At 36.1% G+C, this 22166-nt stretch overlaps 1 protein-coding gene across 9 annotated transcripts in view; it reads left to right on the forward strand.

Annotated features, from left to right (window-relative positions):
- RALGAPA2 (Ral GTPase activating protein catalytic subunit alpha 2) overlaps positions 1–22166 on the forward strand; it is a 136587-nt gene that overhangs the window by 18705 nt on the left and 95716 nt on the right. For 6 of the 9 annotated variants that reach the window (XM_040551152.1, XM_040551154.1, XM_040551153.1 and 3 more), the window contains exons 4-13: positions 7749–7806; positions 10966–11009; positions 11891–12065; positions 12599–12714; positions 13564–13702; positions 15087–15286; positions 16936–17166; positions 19553–19726; positions 20642–20779; positions 21654–21802. In XM_040551152.1, coding sequence (XP_040407086.1) covers positions 7749–7806; positions 10966–11009; positions 11891–12065; positions 12599–12714; positions 13564–13702; positions 15087–15286; positions 16936–17166; positions 19553–19726; positions 20642–20779; positions 21654–21802 — 1424 coding nt within the window. Of the gene's footprint in view, positions 1–5774; positions 5797–7748; positions 7807–10965; positions 11010–11890; positions 12066–12598; positions 12715–13563; positions 13703–15086; positions 15287–16473; positions 16714–16935; positions 17167–19552; positions 19727–20641; positions 20780–21653; positions 21803–22166 lie in introns of those variants that run through there. The other 3 variants (XM_040551160.1, XM_040551159.1, XM_040551161.1) reach the window with 3 other exon arrangements.

A 22166-nucleotide genomic window follows, 5' to 3' on the forward strand; every position in this document is an offset into this window, starting at 1 on the left:
AGACATTTCTTTCCATTCTCTATAATGATGCTTTATTAGTTAAGAACAACCACGCCTCATGCTGGTGAAGTCATAAAATTCAGTACGCTGATTCAGTGTATTCACTGAATATTCACTGTATGAAATATTTGTTCTTAGAATTTCATAAATACTCCTCCTCATGTAGTAAAGTTTCTCCAAGTCACTTGATCAATGTAGCCACTGTTGTTAAGTTTTTCAGGTGCTATCAGTGTAGCTAGGTATGACTGCAGTTTTGTAGACAGCTAAGAAGATGGGTTAGGTATTCCCGCCTTCCACAGACCATGCATGTACTAAAAGTTTATCAGTCTGGATTTTTTTGCTTGTTTATTTTTTTACCAATACACATTAATGTAATTTAAAGCGCTCTCATGTTTCATGGTTTCTTTATAAAAGCATACTGTGTTTTTCATATAGTTTGTACAAGGAAGTTTATGCTGTAATCTCTTAATTCCTGTAAATCCACGTTTTGTATGGAATTTCTTCTTTCTTGAATGTGGTGGGAATATGAGCAGCATTTGTCCCTGGATCCAGACACAGAGTAAGCACAATTATTTTTTGGGGGGGAAAATCTACATAGTAATTACAGCTCTGAAAAGCTGTCTAATGTAACTCATATTGACCCTTTGTGATTACACTTCTAGACCCTTTTATTTGTCAAGCGTAACCTTCCCCTGTATACCCCTTCTCCTGCTGAAAAGGGGAGAGGCTAGCCTTGGTTATCAATCAGGAACAGACAAAGCTGTCTGTTTTGACCTTCCTTAGAAGTTCAGCAGTAAAATTTTAATGTGTCATTCCTAGGTATGATTTGGCATATCCTGAATATGCACACAGTAGGTGGTTTTAAATGTTAAGTGGATGTAAAATAGAAGAAAACAAATGTGCTAATAGCTTTTGCAGTATTCATACTGTACACTCATATTCATGGTCTGCTTTGGCTTTTGTGTAACACTAAGCATTTTTCCAGAGATGATAATCAATAAACTATTTGAACTTGCACAACCATACTTTGGGCTGTTTATCTTACAGCAGGAGGTAATGGATTTAATACAGCATTGTTGTTGTTAGAAGTGCATCTAAATATAAACTACAAATAGCACATACTCAGAAGATTAACATGCAGTATATATCCATTGAAATGTGAATTGGTCTGCTGTCAGAATTTGAATGCAACGATTGCAGAAGCAGCTGTATAGCCTAAATTTATTACTGCAGATGCGCACAAGTTACTGGTTCTGCAAATGCTAATGATAATTCAGCACAGGTTTATGATTGACTATAGTCTGTTAGTGACCCTTTTGAAAAGTAGATTACAGACAATATGCAGTAAATACACTACATCTGTCAGAGGAACACCTGCTGTGATGGTGGGTGACCAGATAGATAGGTATGTGCACAGATGCAGTTTAGGAATGTACCCTTCTTTTTTAGAGCCACCTAGTAATACACACTGATATCTATTAACAATATATAACTTTGGTTCATTATAGACTAAGATTGCAGAGGGTATTTTAAATATTGCACTCCTTGATTGCACTGTACGTCTACTTTATACGGACTATTGCATCGGTTAGCAATATTGGTTAAGCAGCTTAAAACCAATTTCAAACCAACTGTGATTTTAAAAGCTTATTCTCAATTTCATAAAAACCTGCATCAGTGAAACTTGCAGTAGTTTTTCATTTATAACTATTTTGGAAGGCTTTAGAGCTATTTTGCTGTTCTTATGTGCAAAAGGATGCTATTCCAGTATCTTTAACATTTCCTTAGGGTGGTTTGCTAATCTGAGGATGTTGCTTCTAATTACTTGCATTTTGATTTGAACAAAAGTATGAGTAAAATTGAATTCTGCAGAACAACATTGTGCAGTGAAGCCAGACAATGTAAAAAGTACTTGTAAAATTGTTTGCAAGGAATAATCATGTCAAGTTTTTATTCTTGAGTTCTTATTGCCACAGGTACTGGTTTCTAATTTCTTGAGGTTATTCCTTTTATTTAACTTTCTTTTTACTGTTTGGATTTTCCTCATGTCTGTACAGGTAGGTGGCTTAATTTCCCCCACTGTAGGTTATCTTACACTTGAAATCAAATTACTATTAAAAGTTTCAGCTTTAAATTCATTTTTTTTGGGTTCTGTTACAGCTTTTCAGTTGGCTCCATTTCCTACTGCGAATACAACTTCCCCTGTTTAGCATTGTCTGTCACACAGACTTGGTTGGCTGATTCTCAAGCTCAATAGAGTAAAAAGGGCTTATTTGTTTATGACAATAAAATTGCTTATAGCCGTTCTTTCCAGCACATTGAAGAATGGCTGTCTGAGTCATTCACAGTTTGTGCTGCTGTAATTATGATTGATTCATCTACTACTGTTATAAAATAACATTGATGTTATTTGTAGAGCTTTGTGTTCTAAATTCTAAATGTACATTGTGTATATTTGACTTCAGAGGTCTTTCTGTTTAATGTTATGCCTGGGGAAGAATAAGTGTCTTGCATGCTTTGGGCAGACATTTTCCCTCAACAAATTACTATAAATAATTTACTGATGCATCAACTAGGGTATCCTTTTATGTAGATATAGCTGCCACAGGCATACTGACTTCATTGAGCTCATGGCCTCAGCTAAATCAGTGAATGATAGCAAGAAAGTTTCTAAATTTTTGCAGCTTTTAATAGTTGAACCTTCTGAAACTCTTGTACAGATACTGCCAAATAGTTAGTACTTACACATATAGGCATAGTAGAGCTGTTTTACGTTTGACTTTCCTTAAAGTAGATACACTTGCCAGCTGACTAATAGGAGCTGCTTATTATGTACAGGTTGTATCAAAAAAGCTATTTTTTTCCTCAGCATCCATTCCCCTGCAATGATTATTCTGAAATTGTCATTGACATTGCCTCTGAGAGCACAATCAATCAGCAAGAACACATTTGATTTTGTTGGTTAATAAGACACTCTGCATAGTGTGTTACAGAGCAGCAAAGCTTATCATCTCACATTTGTGCAAGTTAAGCTGGAAAACATCCACAGGCTAGGGATCATCAGTGGAAGATTTGCCATGAGCCTTGGCTTTCTCTACATTGTACATCAGGGCAGTGTAGCATGCTGTAATGGATGTGAAGCTACCAAGCATGATAAGATTCAGCAAAGTTGCCAGAAACAAAATCGTTTTTAAAAGAAATTGCAGTATTAGTTAAGTCAGACGGAATCTGTTGAAATTCAAACCTTGGTATTTTTTTTTTTATTTTACTTTGTTAAAATAGAGAGAGATCTTGCAGAAGGCAGTGTCCTCTGTAAACTAAGATTTAAACTTAACATTATTCCTAGTCATGCAGGAAGTCTGGAAGAAAAAGAACTATGGATAATCAGTTAAAAGAACTGACAGATACCCTGATGTGTTGATCAGTAGTAATACCTAATTTCTATTTCAAGTGTGCTATAATGGATTACCATATAGATGCAGCAAAGCACTAAGCATTAAATAGATCTATGTGTTTTCTGAAAAAGCAATATTATTTCACACTGTGGGGTTTCTTAAAATATTTCTTATTAGTGTACTATGAAACTACAAGCAAGATGTCAATAGCCAGTTTGGATTCACAGCAGTGCTGGTAAAAGTCTAGGCTGTAGTGGAAGAAACTATCATTTGTTTTATAGGAATGGCAATAGGAGTTTTTTAGAACACCAGGGGTTGGGAGAGTGAGGAATATGTTCTTGGAAATACTAAGTTGAAAGCACAACAACTGGTGCTTGTTCATGACATATAATATTATGTCACCATCTTAGTGGTGTACTAGTACTGTACACCAATATGTACCATCTTAGTCTTGTGACTCTAATGCACATATGTGAAAATAAACCTATTAAGAGGGCATTGTAGCCTTAACCTTGAATTTACTTGTAACATTCAGAAGTTTTCATTTAATATATAAACTTTTAACCATGACAATGCATATTTGCACTGTAGGAGAATTTAGATGATTTCTACTCATTCTCATCTTCTGCAAAGCTTTGATATTTTCAGTAGTCACTGTGATGTTAGTAATTTAATTTGATTTTTAAAATTACTTCAGTTTACTGTTTGGTAGCCTTGGGCATGTGATTAATCACATCTCTGCTTTTTTTCAAATTGCACTGGTATTTTTTCCTGGTTTTGAGATGCTGAAAAGGTGAAAGGCTTGAGAAACAACTGAAGTGTCCCAATTTTTGCTATATAGAGAGATTTGGGGATATGGAAGCTTTCCCCAGACAGGAACTTCTGTCCTCTTACTACTTCTTTCAACCCTTAAATTGTTTTGATGCAGCCACCTGGTAAGGGTGTTTTGATTCTGTGTTTTTTGTAGTTGTTTTTTAAGAAAAAGCGCACAAAATTGTAAGCATGTTTTTTCCTTCTCCTAACTTCCAAGCTTCATGTGGTTTGAAGTCTTGCTTTTTCCTGGTGGTTGTCAGACTCTGGAACAGCATTTGTGTTCCAGATTTGATGTGGACATATTACAATTCAGTAACATGCAGGTGCGAGAGTTATTCTTAAGTTCTTTTTCAGAGTAGTCTTCATTATGTAGCTTTGACGCCTTATCAGTTTATGCAGCTTACACCTTATCATAGTTCACTTTCTGGAAGTGAATTTTGTGTCTAAGTTGAGGTGAAATTTTGTAACGTATAAAATACTGCCTGTATTGCATGCTGTCACATCTCTGGCCTTTCCCAAATAACTGTTAACATGCTCTGCATCTTGCAGAGACGGCATGGTAAAATCTAGCTTCCCCAAATGTGCTGTTGTGTTCAGAAACAGCAAACAGGGGGTGGCTATTTGTTTCCATCCTGAGCAGCTGAGATGCTTAAACCTGAAAAGTTACTCTAAGAACATTGCTGAAGCTCTTGGGAAATGGGTATTGTTTCTTTTTGCAACTAAGGAAAATATAGTTGTGCATCACCAGACTATTTTCACAAACTGTCATTAATAATACATGATTATGCCATGCCTAGTGTTTTAAGACTCAGACTTCTTTAGTGAAAAAGACATATATTTTCTATTTTTTTGTGTTCTAAAATAAAGAATTTTACTGTAACATCTTAAATATAAGAAGATAAGCATTTTCACTAGTGTTATTACCAAATTTTGACAGATTTCTAATGAAACCTTATTATACAGAAGTGCTTGATTCTTTAGAAGTTTAACAAAGTTGGTTCTCAGTAGTTAGTGTTTCGGAACAAATGAGATAGAAATTCCATCCAAAGAGAAGCTGAAGGTATCGTGTTGCAATGCTTGTCACAGGGTGGCCTGTGAAAGGAAATTGGTTTTGCTGTAATGATCTACCGTACTTCCTATAATGACCTAAAAATGGAAATAAAATGCATGTGTTTTGGTTTGTTTCTCCTGTAATAAATGTGAAGATGTTTGAAGGTTTCTCCCTGTGGTGCATTCTGGTACTCGAATTCAGACAGCATTTTGTTGCCCACCTGTACGAGGGGTTTGCTTAACGTACCTGTTGTCCCGCGCTGCGGGCATGTGGTGTGTCAGAGCTAAGGGCTGCCTGAACACGGACCCAGTGCTGCTCCTGCCGGCTACCGCAGCACTGGAAGTGGTGACCTGAGGTGTTCCTGATGTAGGTCAGGAGCTCCTTTTTGCCCCATGCCAAGCAAATAAATGATTAATGTCAGAAATAGTCTTGCAAAGTGGTGGGCTGCTAGTATTTTAATATTTATGTGGATAATTATAATTCTTTGTCTGTGGATCCTGCAATCTGATTGGCAGAAACGTGGTCCTTAACTGACAGGTAAAGCCCAAATGTGAGTCATGGCCTCATTTTTAGCCAGTCAGACCCTCCATCCTGAGCGCATCGTCCTGCCCGCGGACAGGCAGCTAGACCTCCGGCACCTGCCGCCCGGTCCTTCCGTCCCTGCTGCCGCGATGGCCCGGGGATGGGGCGGTGTGTGTAGCACTGAAACAAAGTACGAGGACACGGAAGGAATGTGCCTGATTTATTCTTTTATTCTGGGTAAACTTTTAGAAATGCCAAATCCTGTTTAGGGAACGTGTGCTGTGGTACGGATAAAGGAAGACCGGTCTATCTGCGTGACCCGAGGTCTAGTTCCCTAAGTCTCTGAACTTGTCATGACTTCCATCCTCTGCCATGGAGAAAGGAATGTTCCATTTTCAAAAAGACTGTGACTTTGAGTGTTGTATACAATTGCTGAAGCACTTTGTTGTCAAAAATTATAAGAAGTCTGTCATAATCCATCTCTCAAGCATACTGTTTTTAAACGCAATAATGATTCATGTGTTGGCTGTCTCCAAAGGACTGTCTAAAACCCAAATTCTTGCTTTCTTGGCTGTGATGCTTTATTTCCTCATGACCTTTTATGTGCAAAAGACCAACAAATGGGTCACCATTGCTTTGATGACTTGTCATTCATTTTGCATCCTGCATGTAGTTTTTCTGAAAACTTAATGACTCTTTGTTATGCAGAAATTGCTTCTGGTAATTTTGTTTGATGATTACAAGGAACTCTGACTGCTGGTCATATATAGCTTTGTTTAATTCATTTCTAAAAGTAGATGTTGAAACTAGTTTCACATAGAACTTCTTAATTTCATATAGAACTTCTTAATTTCATATCCAAATGGCTGAAAAGTTGTAAGATCCAGATGCATTTTTATGTGAAATCTATGCAAAACCATGTGTGTTCTCTTGCTTTTTTGAGAAGCTGATCATCAGTAATTTAGCTGTCCTGTACTAAAAAGACACCTGCTTGCCAAGTCCTAGTCTATAATGCCAATCCTTTTTTTTTTTAAAGGAGCCTGCTGATTAAACTCCCTTTAAAAGCCATATTTACCAAAGTAAGACCCCTAAATAGTTTGGGTTTATTCAGATTACCTAATAAACGTTACTGTCCACTAAACTGACAAAGAACATTTGGAAGCCCCAAATGTTCTTTGCAACTGAGATTATAGGACTCCATTCAGGAAAGCGCTTAGGCATATGCTTAAATTGCTTTGCTTTGTTGGTGCCCTGCAGAGTAACAAAACTAAGGGGAAATGGGCTTGACCAAACCTCTTTCTTTGTTTGATCTGCCTCTGTTAGCATCAGCCCAAAACTACAAAGGAAGATCACCGCATATTATTCCACATAAGTGCTTTATTAACTGCATGCGTTATGAATTAAATTAGTCTAGCTTTGTGTAATTTGGCTTGGTTTCACTCAGCAGCTGAAAACGCAGGTAAATCATCTCACAGCAAAAATAACTGCACCGCTGTCCATCTCTGCCTTAGCTGGGAGATCAGACCACATTAGCTGATGAAAAGGCAGACCTAAGCCACTGAAGCTCAAAATCTGGAATGTATCAATCTAACAACAGTCATTACCAGACACTTCAGAAAAATGTAACCCAAAGTGAGCCTCTTAGAAGGAAATTTTACCTGTAACTTCTTCGTTATAAATCAGTTTATATTCTGAAATGCTGGGGCATTCCAAGACAGGGGGAAGGTAAAAGCAGCTCATGCCTGTGCCATGGTGTTGATTCAGGACTGTTCCAAGTACCTTCCTCCGTAACAAGAGAGTAAAGTAATGGGCAGCAGTTCTAATTACAATAGGTATCTGCTTTCTATTGTGTTCTCTCTCTATATATATTACCATTTCATTTATGTTTTGTGTATTAGTTTGTCTGTATCCTCTGAATGAGCCAGTTTATTATGGAAAATTTGACTATTTAGTTTTGTTTCCTGCAGAAAATATTGCAGCTACTACCTGAGAGGATTTTTTATCGATGGCATTTTCGCAGTATAGGTAAGAAGGAATGGTTTAAAAATATTCTAGTAAAAATAAGGTCAATGTTTTCTGTAGTCACTTACCTGGTTCCGCAAGTCCTTTAAACCACAGACTCGCTTCGTTTTGCCCAATACACAAATAGTACTTCTGTATGAGATTTGCAGCTGAAAATTCTTGAAACATCTGGAAAATCTGTTTACCTGCTAAGATAGCTAGCTCTGTGTATTCTCTGTTTTGTGTGGTTTTGGTTGCTTGCTTCACTTTTATTTTTGCATGAAAGCTCTTGGATTTTTTTTACCTTTGGATGTACATGGGTCCTCTTCCCTTTCATCTCTTTCTAGCTACTACATGATGAGGGATTTAAATCAGCACACCTTTTCCTAATTAGGTCTCCATTTGCATTCACAGACTAACACCAAAAATCAAGACTGAGGAGGGTTATGGAATCTATATTTGACTCTCTTTCAAATTTGCGTTGTGACAGTCTTTCATGAGTAATCATGTGTGAGATTGCCCATACAAATTCATAGTAGTAAAGATTGTTCTTTGTGTAAAAATACATGCTGTGTTGAACTTGAACCTTGTCTCTTTTTGGAAATATATTCTGTAACATTTCTGCTCTGAATTGGTGGCTGTTCAGTAGTTGAGCACAGGCTGTGCTAAATTAAATGTGAACCATTGTACTGCTGCAGTGGATAAGCGCTTAATTTCTTCTGTGATATTCCTGTGATATTATTCTCTGTGCAGTTTAGTTCATTAATATTTGTGACGCACTCAGTTATCACACTGTGGGAATTAAAGGAGAAATTTGTGGTTTAGTGCTAAAATGGTAAAGCAAAGAGATTAAGGACAAAAGTATAAACTTCTCAGGAGCTCTTTTTTTTTAACATCTTTTCTGAGCGGCCCACAGTTTGTTGGCCTTTTTAAGTGGAATTCTGAACACACAGTATGTCTGCAAGTCTGGCCCCAGCTGTCCCAGTGATCCTTCATTTAATGGAGGAGTTGCCAAGTGCCATGTTGCAATATTGACGCTGGCCATGACAGGCATGAGATAGATACCTGTGGATGGCATACACTTGGTCAAACCAAGAGGCTATCTGTTCTTTGTCTGCGCTCCATGGTATTCCAGTACATATTCTGGGTGCTGGAGCAAGGGAGGGAATGGGAGGAGTCCAACAGAGAGAAGTCTTGGAGCTGGTAAAGCTCTTCTTCTTTCTCTTACTCCCCTGTCCATTCGGCATGCTTCATAGGCAAGTATTTTGCAGAAGAAAACTTCATAAATGTAGAACTGAAGGATGCATTGCAACTCATGCATAGAAAGAACAGAATGAAGTTGTCACCTTAGTTAAGGCACTCAGAGTGCTTGGCTTAGGACTTCATATTTTTCCCTTAAGCATTAAGATAAGAGGGACCTAACAAGCTTTGTTTGGTCACTTGTGAATTTCGGAAATATAAATAAGAAAAGCAGGATTAATTTTTCTGAACTTTTTTTTTTAGGTTTTCATGTAGGTAGTATAGGGATTTTGAGCAGATCTTAAAATTATATTCTAAAAATGCTGAGGGGAAAAAGGTTTAACTGTCTTTATTTTCAAGGTAGTTAATTTTCTAATTATTTAAATGTTCCCTGTGGCCTGAGGTGCTCATGTAATGAATATTTTGGCCCTGAGATCATGTACAGGAGACAGAAGGAAAAATTTATTCCTCTCCTCATTTGACCAGATTGAATAAATCAAGTGGGTGCAGGAATACTGAAAGGTAAAATACATTTATTTTGATAGTCAAAACAACTTGTAATCCATTGAACTAGTGTAACTTGATGATTTCCTCTGAACTAAAAATCTTTGACTCATTACTACTGTGAAAATTCTGCTTCTGAGTGCTACCAAACTGGTCACAATATTTTGTCTTGCTGTTTGTTAAAGGAAATTGGACAAATTATGCTGCTTTGGGAGGGGAGGGGGATATATTTCTTCTGTGTAATACTTTTGTTGGTTAGTTGGTTTGGTTTCCAGCACCATTTCGTCAGCTGCAATGTGTTTTCTCAGAATGTACTTGCTGTTGCAGAAGAAATAATGAGTTGAAGTTAAAGGTCAGGGCAAGGGCTATTCCCACATTTCCAGTTAGCAGTGACAAAAATAAAAGGAGACATCTGCTTGACTACTTTACTTCCATTTCATCTGACTTAGTCTAGAATTTGATTTCAGTCAGTTGTTTCATAGCTACTATATTCTTTATATTTATGCTCCTCTTGAATAGTTGTATTTGGATAGATTTATAGCTGTGTTCAGTAAATGAGCTAAACGATTTGGTGTCGCAATTATTTACAAGTGTGCCTTGTGATTTGCTTTTTGCTTAATGTTCATGTGTGTTAATATGTATTTGCTATATAAGTTAATAATTTAAAATTGTGAAATGGTGAATCTTGAGGGGTCACATTTAAGTAAGGCACATAATTCTCAAATCCAGGTGAAATAACAGCTGAGTGCTACTTTACGTTATTTTTCTAAGAATTGGATTGAAAATGTTTTGTAACTAAAGCATTTGATGTATAAGATCTCTTTGAATTAGATCAGACTTCTGAAGTTAGGGATAGTTGACCAGGTATTTTTAAAACCAGAATAAAAATGTTTCACAATTTTAATGTATACGTATTTTTAATAGACATATACAATATTATACAGATTTCTAGCATTTTTTCTTATCATAATAGTAAATATTAGTCTATTTGAATGCATTATTCCTACAAGTTGGACTTACTATGGTCCACTTGTTACTTTGCAGAAACTAATACATTTGCCTAAAATTTTAAATACACTTGTTTAAAGCATTTTCCCCAAACTAGCAGGTCAAAATTTTCCCTAGGTACTTTATTTTTCAGTGAAAATAATTTGAGAAGATTATCATCTGACTAAAAACAAAGTACCTTGCTGTAAAGAGACATTGTATTTGATGTTAAAGAACTATTTACCTGATGATGATGATGATGATGATGGTTGTAAATTCATTCGTTTTGTTTTTTCTCGCTCGTAAGTTTTCTTTTTCTAAAACACCAGTGAAGTAGCTACATAGTAAATAGCATGAAAGTAGCTTTTTTCTGTAGTGTTTTTTTAGAAAGCATTCTGGTAGAAAGTGACCATCTTAGTATCTGATATACGTCTATTTCTTTTTCTAATCCAGGGTCGATTTTGAAGAAACTTTTGCACACTGGAAACTCCCTCAAGGTATCTCTCTTCAATGATGCATCCTTATTTCTTTTTACTTTAAACTGTATGAAGCATATTACTTCACAGATTTTCAGTATCAGTTTTTCAGATTGTTAGGCTTTGTAATTTTAATTATTCATCTTTTAATCACAAATTTTAATGTTGTAACTAGATTATTTTAATATTCGTATTATTCAGTTGTTCTGCTATTCTGTAACCTTTCTAAACTTACCTGAAGAAGGTAGCAACATGTTTTGCTTAATTCTTCATCTTTTCAGATCTCTCTAGCATTAAGTGCACTGTATTAAATACATTGGTTGCTTGTTTGCCAAATAGTTTTAAATCCACTTTTCTAAATAAATTGCTAAAACTAAAATTGCATCTTGCATAATGAAAAAGAAGAAAGTAAATTTATGGAGTACTTTACCTTGGGTGGTTTGTTGCATCGTAGTTTTCATGAGGATCTTCTGGTCCTGCTGATGCTGAAGACAGTGGCTTGCGTGGGCTGTGCGGGGCCAGGATTTCAGGCTCGGCAGGGCTGGAGCAGGGGCAGCTCCCCGGCCGCGCGTTCCACTTGCTGCTGTTCTTCCTACACCACTGGGCTGAGCTGCCTTTGGCCAATCAGTCGGGGGAGCACAGCCATGGGATTTTGGCCTCTAGCTGAAGTTGGAGCAGTAATACTGTCTCCTCAGAGTGCCACCACCTTGGTTACAGTTTGCTCCTGCCCTTCTCTGCTTTTGTTAAATAAGTGATGTGATTACTCCTGGTATGACCGAAAGACTTGCTAGCACAGAATTTGAATGAATGTACTTGTCCTGCACTTTCTTAACTACTTAACTGTATTACTGTACTTTCAAATTTGTTTTAATATTTTTTTCTACAAAATCATCCCCTTGTAGATAAGATGTGAAGGAATCCGACTGTTTCTTCTCTGGCTTCAAGCACTTCAGACTAACTGTGCAGAAGAGCAGATATTAATATTTGCATGCCTTGTGCCTGGTTTTCCGCCAATTATGTCCTCACGAGGTCCCTGTACACTAGATAACCTCATTAGTCCTCCTAATTCACCAGATGGTGAGTAAACTGGAATTTTAGAATAGAATTCCTGTGCTAGGTGTTTCACTTCCCCCCTTCCCCTGAAGTCATAGTGGAGCTGTAGAGCTGCTTGTGGGAAAGATGTCACAAGGATGATGCAATTTGTCTTTGTAATTCAGAGATGGGGAAAGATTTGGCTTTGTTGCAGCTGTAGCGCCTTCAGGTCTTGTCATTCTGAGTTCAGAACAGTTGTGTTTTTTTTTTTTTGATGTCTTTTTTTTTTGAATTGAGATGCAGTTACATGAACATGTTACTGCAAAATATGTTGGTATGTAGATTTACAATTTACTGGTTAATCTGCAGTGACTGTTTGTGTTATCCCTTCCAAACTGCAATAAATCAAAGTTTGGTGCTGTCCTCAGTTACATGTGGTGGGACTTGGCGAAAATATGGGAAGCCCAAGCAGTTTTGGCTTTGTGCAATTTATAAGCACATTAGTAATCATTATCAAATTGATTTTGTTTCATTATTTTCAGGTTTTCCATGTTTAAAGCATTCTCCTTTTATTTCAGCTAAGATTTTTCCAGAAGAAATTACCCCACTTTTGCCAGCTGTTTCTGGAGAGAAAATTGCAGATGACCAAACCTGCTATTTTCTTCAGCTACTGTTAAAATATATGGTAATTCAGGTGCGTAGGATATAATGTTTTTAACTATTCATGTTTGAAGGACTGTATAGTGTTAGAACATCATTTGCACTGTTTCTGTACAGAGCTGCTCTTGCCCTTTTCCAGGAAGAAGCTTTTGTCTGCATTTTCTTATTTTTTCTTTTAAAAGGAAAATCATCCCCAAGATATTTTTTGTGTGCCGTTTTTGGTAAAAATACTAAATTCTCTCAGAAATGTGAACAAAATTTATTAATGTTACCCAAACTTGCACAAAGTTTTACTTTGCATCCATAAAGATTTCTCTTGAAATTACATGTATGATTCCTTGGTGTTGATCTGTTCAGGAACAAGAGTGCCTTTAAAAACATAGATGTCAGCCTCTTCCTTGTCAGTGGAAATTGCTTGTGCCTTGAGTCAAGTATCTCGAAGGAGTATTGCATATGTGTGCAGCCATTTTAAACCTAGGCATTGGGTATGTTTCTGATTAAAAACTTATTTGTGATGAAAGTGTAGCCCAGAGAGATTCATAACTGTGTCTAAATTTACAGGTAAGAAGCAAGTTTGTTAAAAACATTAATACTGCATTTTCTGTGTTTCACTACCTTAAAACAGCACAAATATGCTGGCTTCTAATGAGATTGCTTTCTTTGATGTGCTAGAGTCCTCATGGTAATATCCTATATTCTTACTGTTCTTATTGTAAAAAAAAATGGGACAGTGATAATTTTTCGTCTTTCTTATTAAAGCACAATTATTCATCTTTCATATTCTGTAGAACAGCATTTTGTCATCGATGTGGAATGCTTCTCAGTATAATTATTAATTTGAAACTTTTTTTTGTGTTTCTTTCTTTTTAACTCCATGGCAAAGGCTGCAAGTTTGGAGTGGAAGAATAAGGAGAACCAAGACACTGGGTTCAAGTTTCTCTTTACCTTGTTTAGAAAATACTACCTTCCGCACTTGTTTCCATCTTTTACAAAGCTAACTAACCTCTACAAACCTGTTCTAGGTAAGCAGTGAATTTTGTCTTTTAAATAGAAAAATAATTAATGGTGGCTGTTTTCAGTAGCATCTCTGTTATCTGGTGGCATACTACTACAGTTCTGGTGAATGAGGATTTTTCCTCTCTTGTCTCTTGATTTGATTTTTTTCCTAGTACAACTTTTCATTTTTTGTGATACTCCAGGAAGTTGCTGCTGTTCATCGCTGCATATGGGCTGGCCAGGTTCTTCTTTCCTAAGAAGAATCCTTAAATGTTTCCTTAAAATACACATGAATAGCATTTATATCAAGTGAACAAGGACTTGATGTAACTGTGATGTGCAATCAAGACAGAACATGCTCTCTGACAGGGTTTTTAAAAGAAATTTGCCCAAGTGTGAGGAAGCAGCTAACTGAAGTTTTTCTTATTTTACTTCTTGTTTCCTTGAAGAGAAAAAATGAACATGAAGGGCCAAATGGAAGGAAACAGAGATGTAGCTATGAAAGAAACAATGAGCTAGTTTGTGTTGCTAGAAGCATCTCTAGGAAGCGCAGCTGTAGGATTAAAAGCATGTTATTTTAGGAATGCTTACATTTTTCTTTGACCTTTTCCTAATGTTCTATTGAATTATATATTAGAGTCAATAGGAGCAGTGTTGTTAATACTCACCTGATGTACTGCAGCCTCTTTTTCATCATCCTTCCCCTCCTTTCTCTGACTTTTAGGTCCTGTCCTTTGCAATTTAGTGTCTAAAGTCACCTCTGTGCCACTTCAGCTGCGTTGCTCACACCTAGAGCACAGTCCTTCCCTGTTTTTCAGCTGTATACAAGTGATTTTTTCCCTCGAATCTATGCATCTGAGTTAATTATGACCCATCCTGTCTCCCTTTGGCAATCTTCCACTTCTTCCCATGTGTTTTCTTTCTTTTATTTCAGCTTGTGCCATGCTCTTTGCAGCTGGCTAACATCTCTTTTCCATGTGCTAAGTGCCCTTTTTCTTCTTAATCTTTTTACTATTGAGTGTTCTTGTGACACCTTCTCTTTCTTGCTCTACCTTACCAATAAAACTCTGAAAGTTATAAAATTAACTTACGTTGCAGAAGGAGTAGTTCTTCGTTTCAGATTTTACCTTTCTATTTGCAGCCCTTCTCTTTTGCTTTTCTTTGTTTTGCCTGATACAAATTATGAACTTCAAGAGAGATTTGTGCTTTTATTCTCTTGCTTTTCTTTAGAAGTAATAAAATTATGAATATAAGCGTTAATATAATAAAAACAGTCAGTCATTGCATCTGTTATTTCATATGGACAAAATGTTGTTGGTGACATGTTCAATGCATTTAACTGAAGTCTGGAAGCAATTACAATTTTTTAAGATTAGATTTTCTTTACATCTTCTCTTTTTATCTCACCAGATATTCCTGATATAAGACCAAGACCAGTATACATTACTGCAACACGAAACAATGAAAATGTCTATAGCACAAAAATTCCATATATGGCAGCTCGAGTTGTTTTTATTAAGTGGCTTGTTACCTTCTTTCTTGAAAAGAAATATTTAACTGCTGTTCAGAATACAAAAAATGGAGGAGAAATGCTCCCTAAAATTATTCAGGTGTGCTTTAAAGTTTACCTTTTTTTTTTTTTCTTGCATGTGTGCTAGAAACCTTGCAAATGATCACAATACACTGACAACTGAAAGAAGAAAGAAATGCAGTTCCCCAGTGAATAAATTATGTACTCGTAAATTGATTTTTTTCTTTGATGAAGGAGGGAGTCTTCAAGGGAATCCCTTTAGTAATTTATTATTATTTTTTATTCTCATAGGTATTTAACTTAATAGTTTCATCAGTATTATCTTTAGACTTTTGGAATTTAATCTGTAAACTGTCAAACTTATTTGTGGCATAGACTGTTTCCCAGTAACGTCAAAGGCCATTTTGTTTTACTCTTGATTATAGCAGCTCTTTACAATGAGATAATAGAAAAATATTTTACTTTCAAATTGCTGGTTGAGATTTCTGTAGGATTAGGGACTTAAAATTAATCTTGTAGAAATAAATTGTTTTAAGAGATTCTCCAGCTTTCCATTACAAATCTAGAATCAATGTCAATTTTATATTCTTCTCTTGAATCGTAGGTCAGTGTCACATCTGGATTGAGTGGAAAAGCATTTATTAACTCTGAAAGTCAAACTGCGTATTTTCATGTTAATTGCTTTTGAAGTTTGTAGTTTGTTTTAAAGTGTAGAATTTTGAAACCCTGGAACAGCTAGATGTAGCTTACTTACTGCAAGCACTTTTTATTAATCTTTTTTTTGCTTATTGGAATTTGCACCTTCTGTATAGTTGCTGTACCATTGCAACTGACATACCCTGGAAAATGAATTTTCTTCTCTTCACTGAATTTTATAGGACACTGATACCAATTAGATATTTACGATACATAAAGATACTGCTGCCCTCAAAATGGAAACTGGTCAAAAGTTATCACTTAGCTGCAGTTGTGTCAGCTTTTGGCACATGCTGACTTTTTAGTGGTTTTAAATTTCACTGCCTGTAGCCTGTGCTTCACTGGTGTGGCAGAACTGTACAAAAACATTCATTATCAAAAGCAGTAGAAATGTTATTGCTGCTCTGTTACTGCTCACTTTGACGAACAGACGGCAGCCTTATTTAAGTAAACAAAAGCAGAACTGCATTTGGGTAGTGCTTTCGGTTGGTGGAAGTGGGATTCTTTTTCTGGTAACTCAATTGCAGGTTTACTGACTTTCTTCCAAAGGCTAAGTCCTCTTTCTTCCCTGGACTGGATCATTTTAGCCAGACACGGTTCAAGATGAAATGATGGAAAAGACATGCAACATTATGGCAGAACAATGCCTGACAAAGAACGGTTAGGAATGCCTAAGAGTATGAGCCGTGTATAGAGCTGTGATCCATCTTTTCTCAAAAATCGAAGGGACTTGGAGATGTTTCTCCATTGTGTCTCCCTCTACTCCCACCACTGCACGTCTTCTTTTTTGTCTTGGGGAGTGGTTGACAGGTCAGTCAGCTGTTCTGGGCTGGGGGGACTCATAGAAAGTATATATCATATAGAGTACAAGACCAAATTCCTTCTTGTATCAAGAAGTAGATTGAAAATTGCACTTCCTGGTGGCTGGAATCCCTGCATGCAGTGTGAATGAGTGTTGCCCAGTAAGTACCCCAGATTTTTGACATGCAGTACTCCAGTAATTTAATTAGGCACATGTTTTCTTCTGTGTAGACTGTTGGTGTTGTGAACCAAGATAAAAACCCAGAGCTGGAAACTGGCATGTCTTATGCAGGCGAGCAGGAGAGAAGCCATTCGAACAGCAGCACCTTGTCTGACCGACGGCTCAGTAATTCCAGCCTCTGCAGCATCGAAGAGCAGCATCGAACTGTTTATGAGATGGTGCAGAGAATCCTCTTGTCCACACGAGGATATGTTAACTTTGTTAATGAGGTGTTTCGACAGGTACGTGTGGATGTGTAGTTGCCGTTACGTGATTTTTTAAAAAGGAAATGTTATGGTCATTAGAAGGAACACTGGAGGCTGCTGGTCAGATAACTGGTCAAACTTGATGTTAATCACATGAGCACCCACTTATTTTGGAGTCCTTCCTAGGTCTAGTTTTAATGATGAAGTAAAAAAATTCTATGGGAACAGAAAGATGTTGCTGATGCTAAACAGCAATTCGTCATACTTGAATTTGACACTTTATTAGCTTGCTATTTGAAATAGTAAGATTCTAGTTCCTGTGGTCACAGTCAGTATTTAATGTCTATTTGGACATTATTGATTGCTTCTGCTTGTACTTTTTGTTATTTTGACATCTTTTCTATTGTTTGGGATAAAAATACATGACCTACTGGAAATTCACCTTCTTCTTTTGATATGTTATCAAGGCAGCAGTTGGTTGAAACATCAGTTTTAGGTCACATAAATGCAGAGGAGACACCCTGCAGAAGATGAGTGAATACACATGCTTTACTGAAAGTGTTTTGTGTGGCACAGTGTAAGAACTTGTACAAGTGCTTTTTGTGGGATGGATGGCATTTTGACAGGGAGTGTTCTGTGTATGTTGAGAACCTCTGTGGTATGCTGCCCTCTCCTGGTGTTTGTTCAGAGTGTCTTTAAAGTTAGACCAGCTTCCAGGGAACAAAGGCTAGTACGATGCAGCACTTTTATCTTTATTAAATATGGTCAGTGTTCAGTAACTGAAGCAGATAATAGTACTTGGATCCTTTCTGTGTTTATCTCTCCCTTACAGGAATCTCACTAGTCCCTATGAATTCCGCAATGTTTTATATATATATATATATATATGTATATATATGTATGTGTGTATATATATATATATTCTTTCTACCTTACTTCTCAGCCTTACAAAAAGCATTTTTTGTAGTGGCCATTCATCCCACTGATGAGCTGTTGTTTTTCTAATAGTCTAGCAATTGTCTTTTGGCTTTTTCAGTTTCTGCATCTTTAATAACTTGACAGTGTCTGTGAAGACATTTTCAGAAATTTCACTTATAATTGTTGCATGACATATATAAGCTTGCTTTTGATAACCCTTTAATTTCTGTAGACTATTAGTTGAAAACCCCATTAAGCTGTTGGACGTTGCACTTCGTGCTGACTAGACAAAGGGAAATGTACTATATGATGCAAAGATTTCCACCAAACTGAGAAAGATACCCTTGTAATGTTTTGCAGCTAAAATGGATATGGGAAGACATGCTATCAGTGTGTATTCTGAAATGCAATGCTATAGTTTTTGTCCCTGTTAACTATGGAGAGCAGGTAATCTCTTCACAGTTGGAAGAGATTTTTTTTTAATTTGAAAAACATATTTCAGTCTTTTTCAGTGTCTTTGTAATATAGTACATAGTGATGTCAAAATAGAAGCATTTTGTCTTGACCAAATACAATTTGTTTTCTACCAGATTAAATTTTTATATATTGATTTCTGTGCCAGTTCACTGTAGTCCAAAGGTTTTCCAATGGTTGATGCTAGTATGTAGTGAGATTTGTTTTTTAAAAGTCTGTGAATTTTTCTGTGATCAAATGAAGTTTATACCAAAACAAGGGATAATACTCAGCCAATAAAAATATCTAGACATCTCTCACAGTCTAGTGAGTGTGTAATTTCTTAGGGCTTAAAATATTGGAAGAGGCTAACACACATTACTATAGACATGTGGTTTTTTACCTGCCTAAGACCAACAGAAATATGGGAAAGCAGGTGGTCTGGTCTTTGAAAGCTTTTGAAGTGGACATCTTTACAGAATGGTTCCAAATACTGATATTGGGTAGCAAGTTGAAAGTAAATTCATTATTTTGATTTTTGACTTTTATCAGAAACGATCAAATGCCTGCCACTTCTGTCCTCATCATAATTTACTGTCTTGTCTTTACCTACACTTGCTGAAATGGCATTTCACATGATATACTGGTGATGGAATTTGAAGTCAGCTTCTCTAGAAAGTACAGTGTGGTATCCAAGTTTAGCCTGCCAGGCCTCTCTGGCTTAGTAACAACTTGTGCGATGAATCCACCCAAAGTTAGAGAACTTGCAATGAACAAAACCACCTCTTTTTTATTGTTTGAACAAATACAACATGGAAGTCATTTGAAGTTAATGGTTACAGAATTGTGAAATCCCACACTGCTGTAGGTATATGCATATGTTGTTGATTAACCATAGCTCCTAGTACAGACATAAATGTAAAAACCACATTTCCTTTCTTTTTCTGAGTTGTGTTATTTATGGGTGATGATGCTGCGTATGTGTGTTTATATATGCATGAATTTCTGTGCCCCAAATATATATAGTAAAAGTAGTTAACTTTAAATTTAGGCTTTTTTGTTGCCTTCTTCTGATATATCTGCAACGCGAAAAGTGGTTAAGGTCTATAGAAAGTGGATATTGCAAGAGAAGCCTGTGTTCATGGAGGAGCCAGACAAAAAGGAAAACAGTGAGGATGCTGTTGTCAGCTTAGAGGATTCATCAGTGCAAACGGATGGTAAACATGTATGGTATCAGTTATTTACATTATTTTGTTTCCCTGCAAAGTATTATTTATCTTTTAAATTTTCTCTGTAAAGTTTAAGTAAAAATTTAAGATGTATGGAAAATCAGGATTAAAAAGTGCTTTATCTAAGGTCCAGAAATCTAAAATATTACTGAGTGTTCAGTAGGCCTTATTGAGTGCAAAGAAAGATTGCAGCTCTTTGAAAAATAAAATTTCTTCATTATTCCCTGTCTATACAAATACTGTAGTGAGAACGTAATGGAGAAATAATAATATATGCTGCAGTGTTAAAATTTACACTGTCTGTTGGCCTAGTGCATGTAGGTCTATTTAATTTCGGTGGTAATTACTTAAGAGTTTGAAAATATCTACTAATTTATATATACTCTATCAAAACTTTGGATCCTTAAATCTAGGAAATTAAATTATAGATAAAAATTCTGTGGCATCATTTTTTTCATGTCCTATAATGAATCATCAGTAAATGTTGACTTTGACACTGCCATGTGAAACTACTTAACGGGATTTTTTTTTTTTTGTACAAGGAAAGATGGTTGAGTTCTTAAAATAGTAGTAAAAATTACGATGTTTTGACAGATTATTTTCATAGAGAATTTATATTTTTTCCAGGCTTGAATTCAAATACTACTACAGTCAGTGACAACAAAATGTAACAGAATATTTTGAATATGGAATATTTTGAAATAACATAGCTCTCAGAAGTCTTATGAACCTTTAAATTCCATATACTGTTTGCTTAGAATCTGTAAATGTTAGACATTAATTCCTTGTTGAAATGGACATAGGGCAACGGGACAGTTACCTCTTCCTGCTTTTGACATATAAAATGATACTGAACAAATGTGGACATGTTCCTTTCTCCTTGGTCACTAACTGAATGATGTTTTTGAAAGCTTTCCTCTGACCACTCAGGACATAAGCGCTCATCCAGCTGGGGAAGAACGTACTCCTTTACCAGTGCTGTGAACAGAGGATGTGTATTAGAAGACGAGGACAAAAATGTTAAAGCTGGTGCTCAAGCTGTATTACAGGTGTGCTGTATAGAGATTAGAAGGCTCTAAGAGTCATGGAACTTTTACTACATATTATTATATAGTCATATGGTCATATAAAATTTTATGATTAGAGCAATTTGTGAGGGTTCTAGGTTAGCACCCACACAGTGTTCTGCCTACAGATGTGCTGAGCTCAGCACATGACAGCTCTCTTTCTTGTCAATTATAGACACCCTATATTGGGAATGGAAAAGGGAGATATAGCTACAATGTGTAGTTCAATTATCTTTTTCTGTATTACTGAAAATAATATTCTGCTTGCTTATATAAATTATAATTCCACATTTTGGTTGAAGAGGTTGTGTACAGGTCTTTCTGTACTCTGAAATTAAGGAAAGAAACTATAAAGAGTCGATGGTTTTCATAAGATACAATTTGGACTTCATTTATATCTTTTTAAAAAAGCATATTAAACTATGCACCCATGTCCTAGAGCCAGATACCTATTTTAAGGTAAAGCTGCATTTTTTTTTCTACTGTTGGTGCTAGGAATTAGAACTGTACATTTGCTTCACTGTACCTCATTTATTGAAAATATTGGTGACTGCTTAAGCATATAATGCTGGGAAATGAGTAGCTGGAGGAGTGGTACTCTTGCCTGAGGGAATAGAATGGATACCTACAAGATATAGACTATGTAACACATGCCTTTGTTGGGCATATAATGGCACCTGACTTTTTACCAGAATTATTTAGAAAAATAAAGCAGTGTGTAAAACATGAAGTTTGCTCTAAGAAAAGTGAAAGGCTTGGCTAGAGGATGACAAGTATTTGGTTGTAAGTCTTTGACCTTTTTTTTTTTTTTTTTTTTTGACACTAATTAAACTGACTGTAAATGCCTGTCTTGAAGGTGTTCTTGACAAACTCTGCAAATGTTTTCTTATTGGAACCATGCATTGAAGTCCCTGTGCTTCTGAAGGAGCAAGTTGATGCTTGCAAAGCAGTTCTGAGCATTTTTAGGCGCATGATAATGGAACTATCAATGAATAAAAAGACATGGTAAGTTTAATATATTCTCCATCTAAGAGAAATATATCAATATTTAAAATTTATGGGAAAATTGTGAGGAGGGAGGGAGAGTGGACTTACTCAGGTGTAGATCTTGTTACACATCACAATTATGACTTGCATATGAATTGATTTGGGAGATTGTAAGTTCTGCCATGTCTTCATCATGATACTGTTTGATTTAAAGATTCTGGTCATTACTTCCATTCCTGACTTCACCTTCTCAAAAATTAAATTTTACAGTCCACAACCAACTAATGTTATTTTGTGAAAGTTCTGTGAAATCTTAGTGAGAGTGTAAGATCACATTCTCAGCGTGTAAGACTTTTTGAGAATTAAAAGTTTTTTCTGGTAG

Source organism: Cygnus olor, chromosome 3 (genome assembly GCF_009769625.2).
Source record: "Cygnus olor isolate bCygOlo1 chromosome 3, bCygOlo1.pri.v2, whole genome shotgun sequence".
NCBI classification, from domain to species: Eukaryota; Metazoa; Chordata; class Aves; order Anseriformes; family Anatidae; genus Cygnus; species Cygnus olor.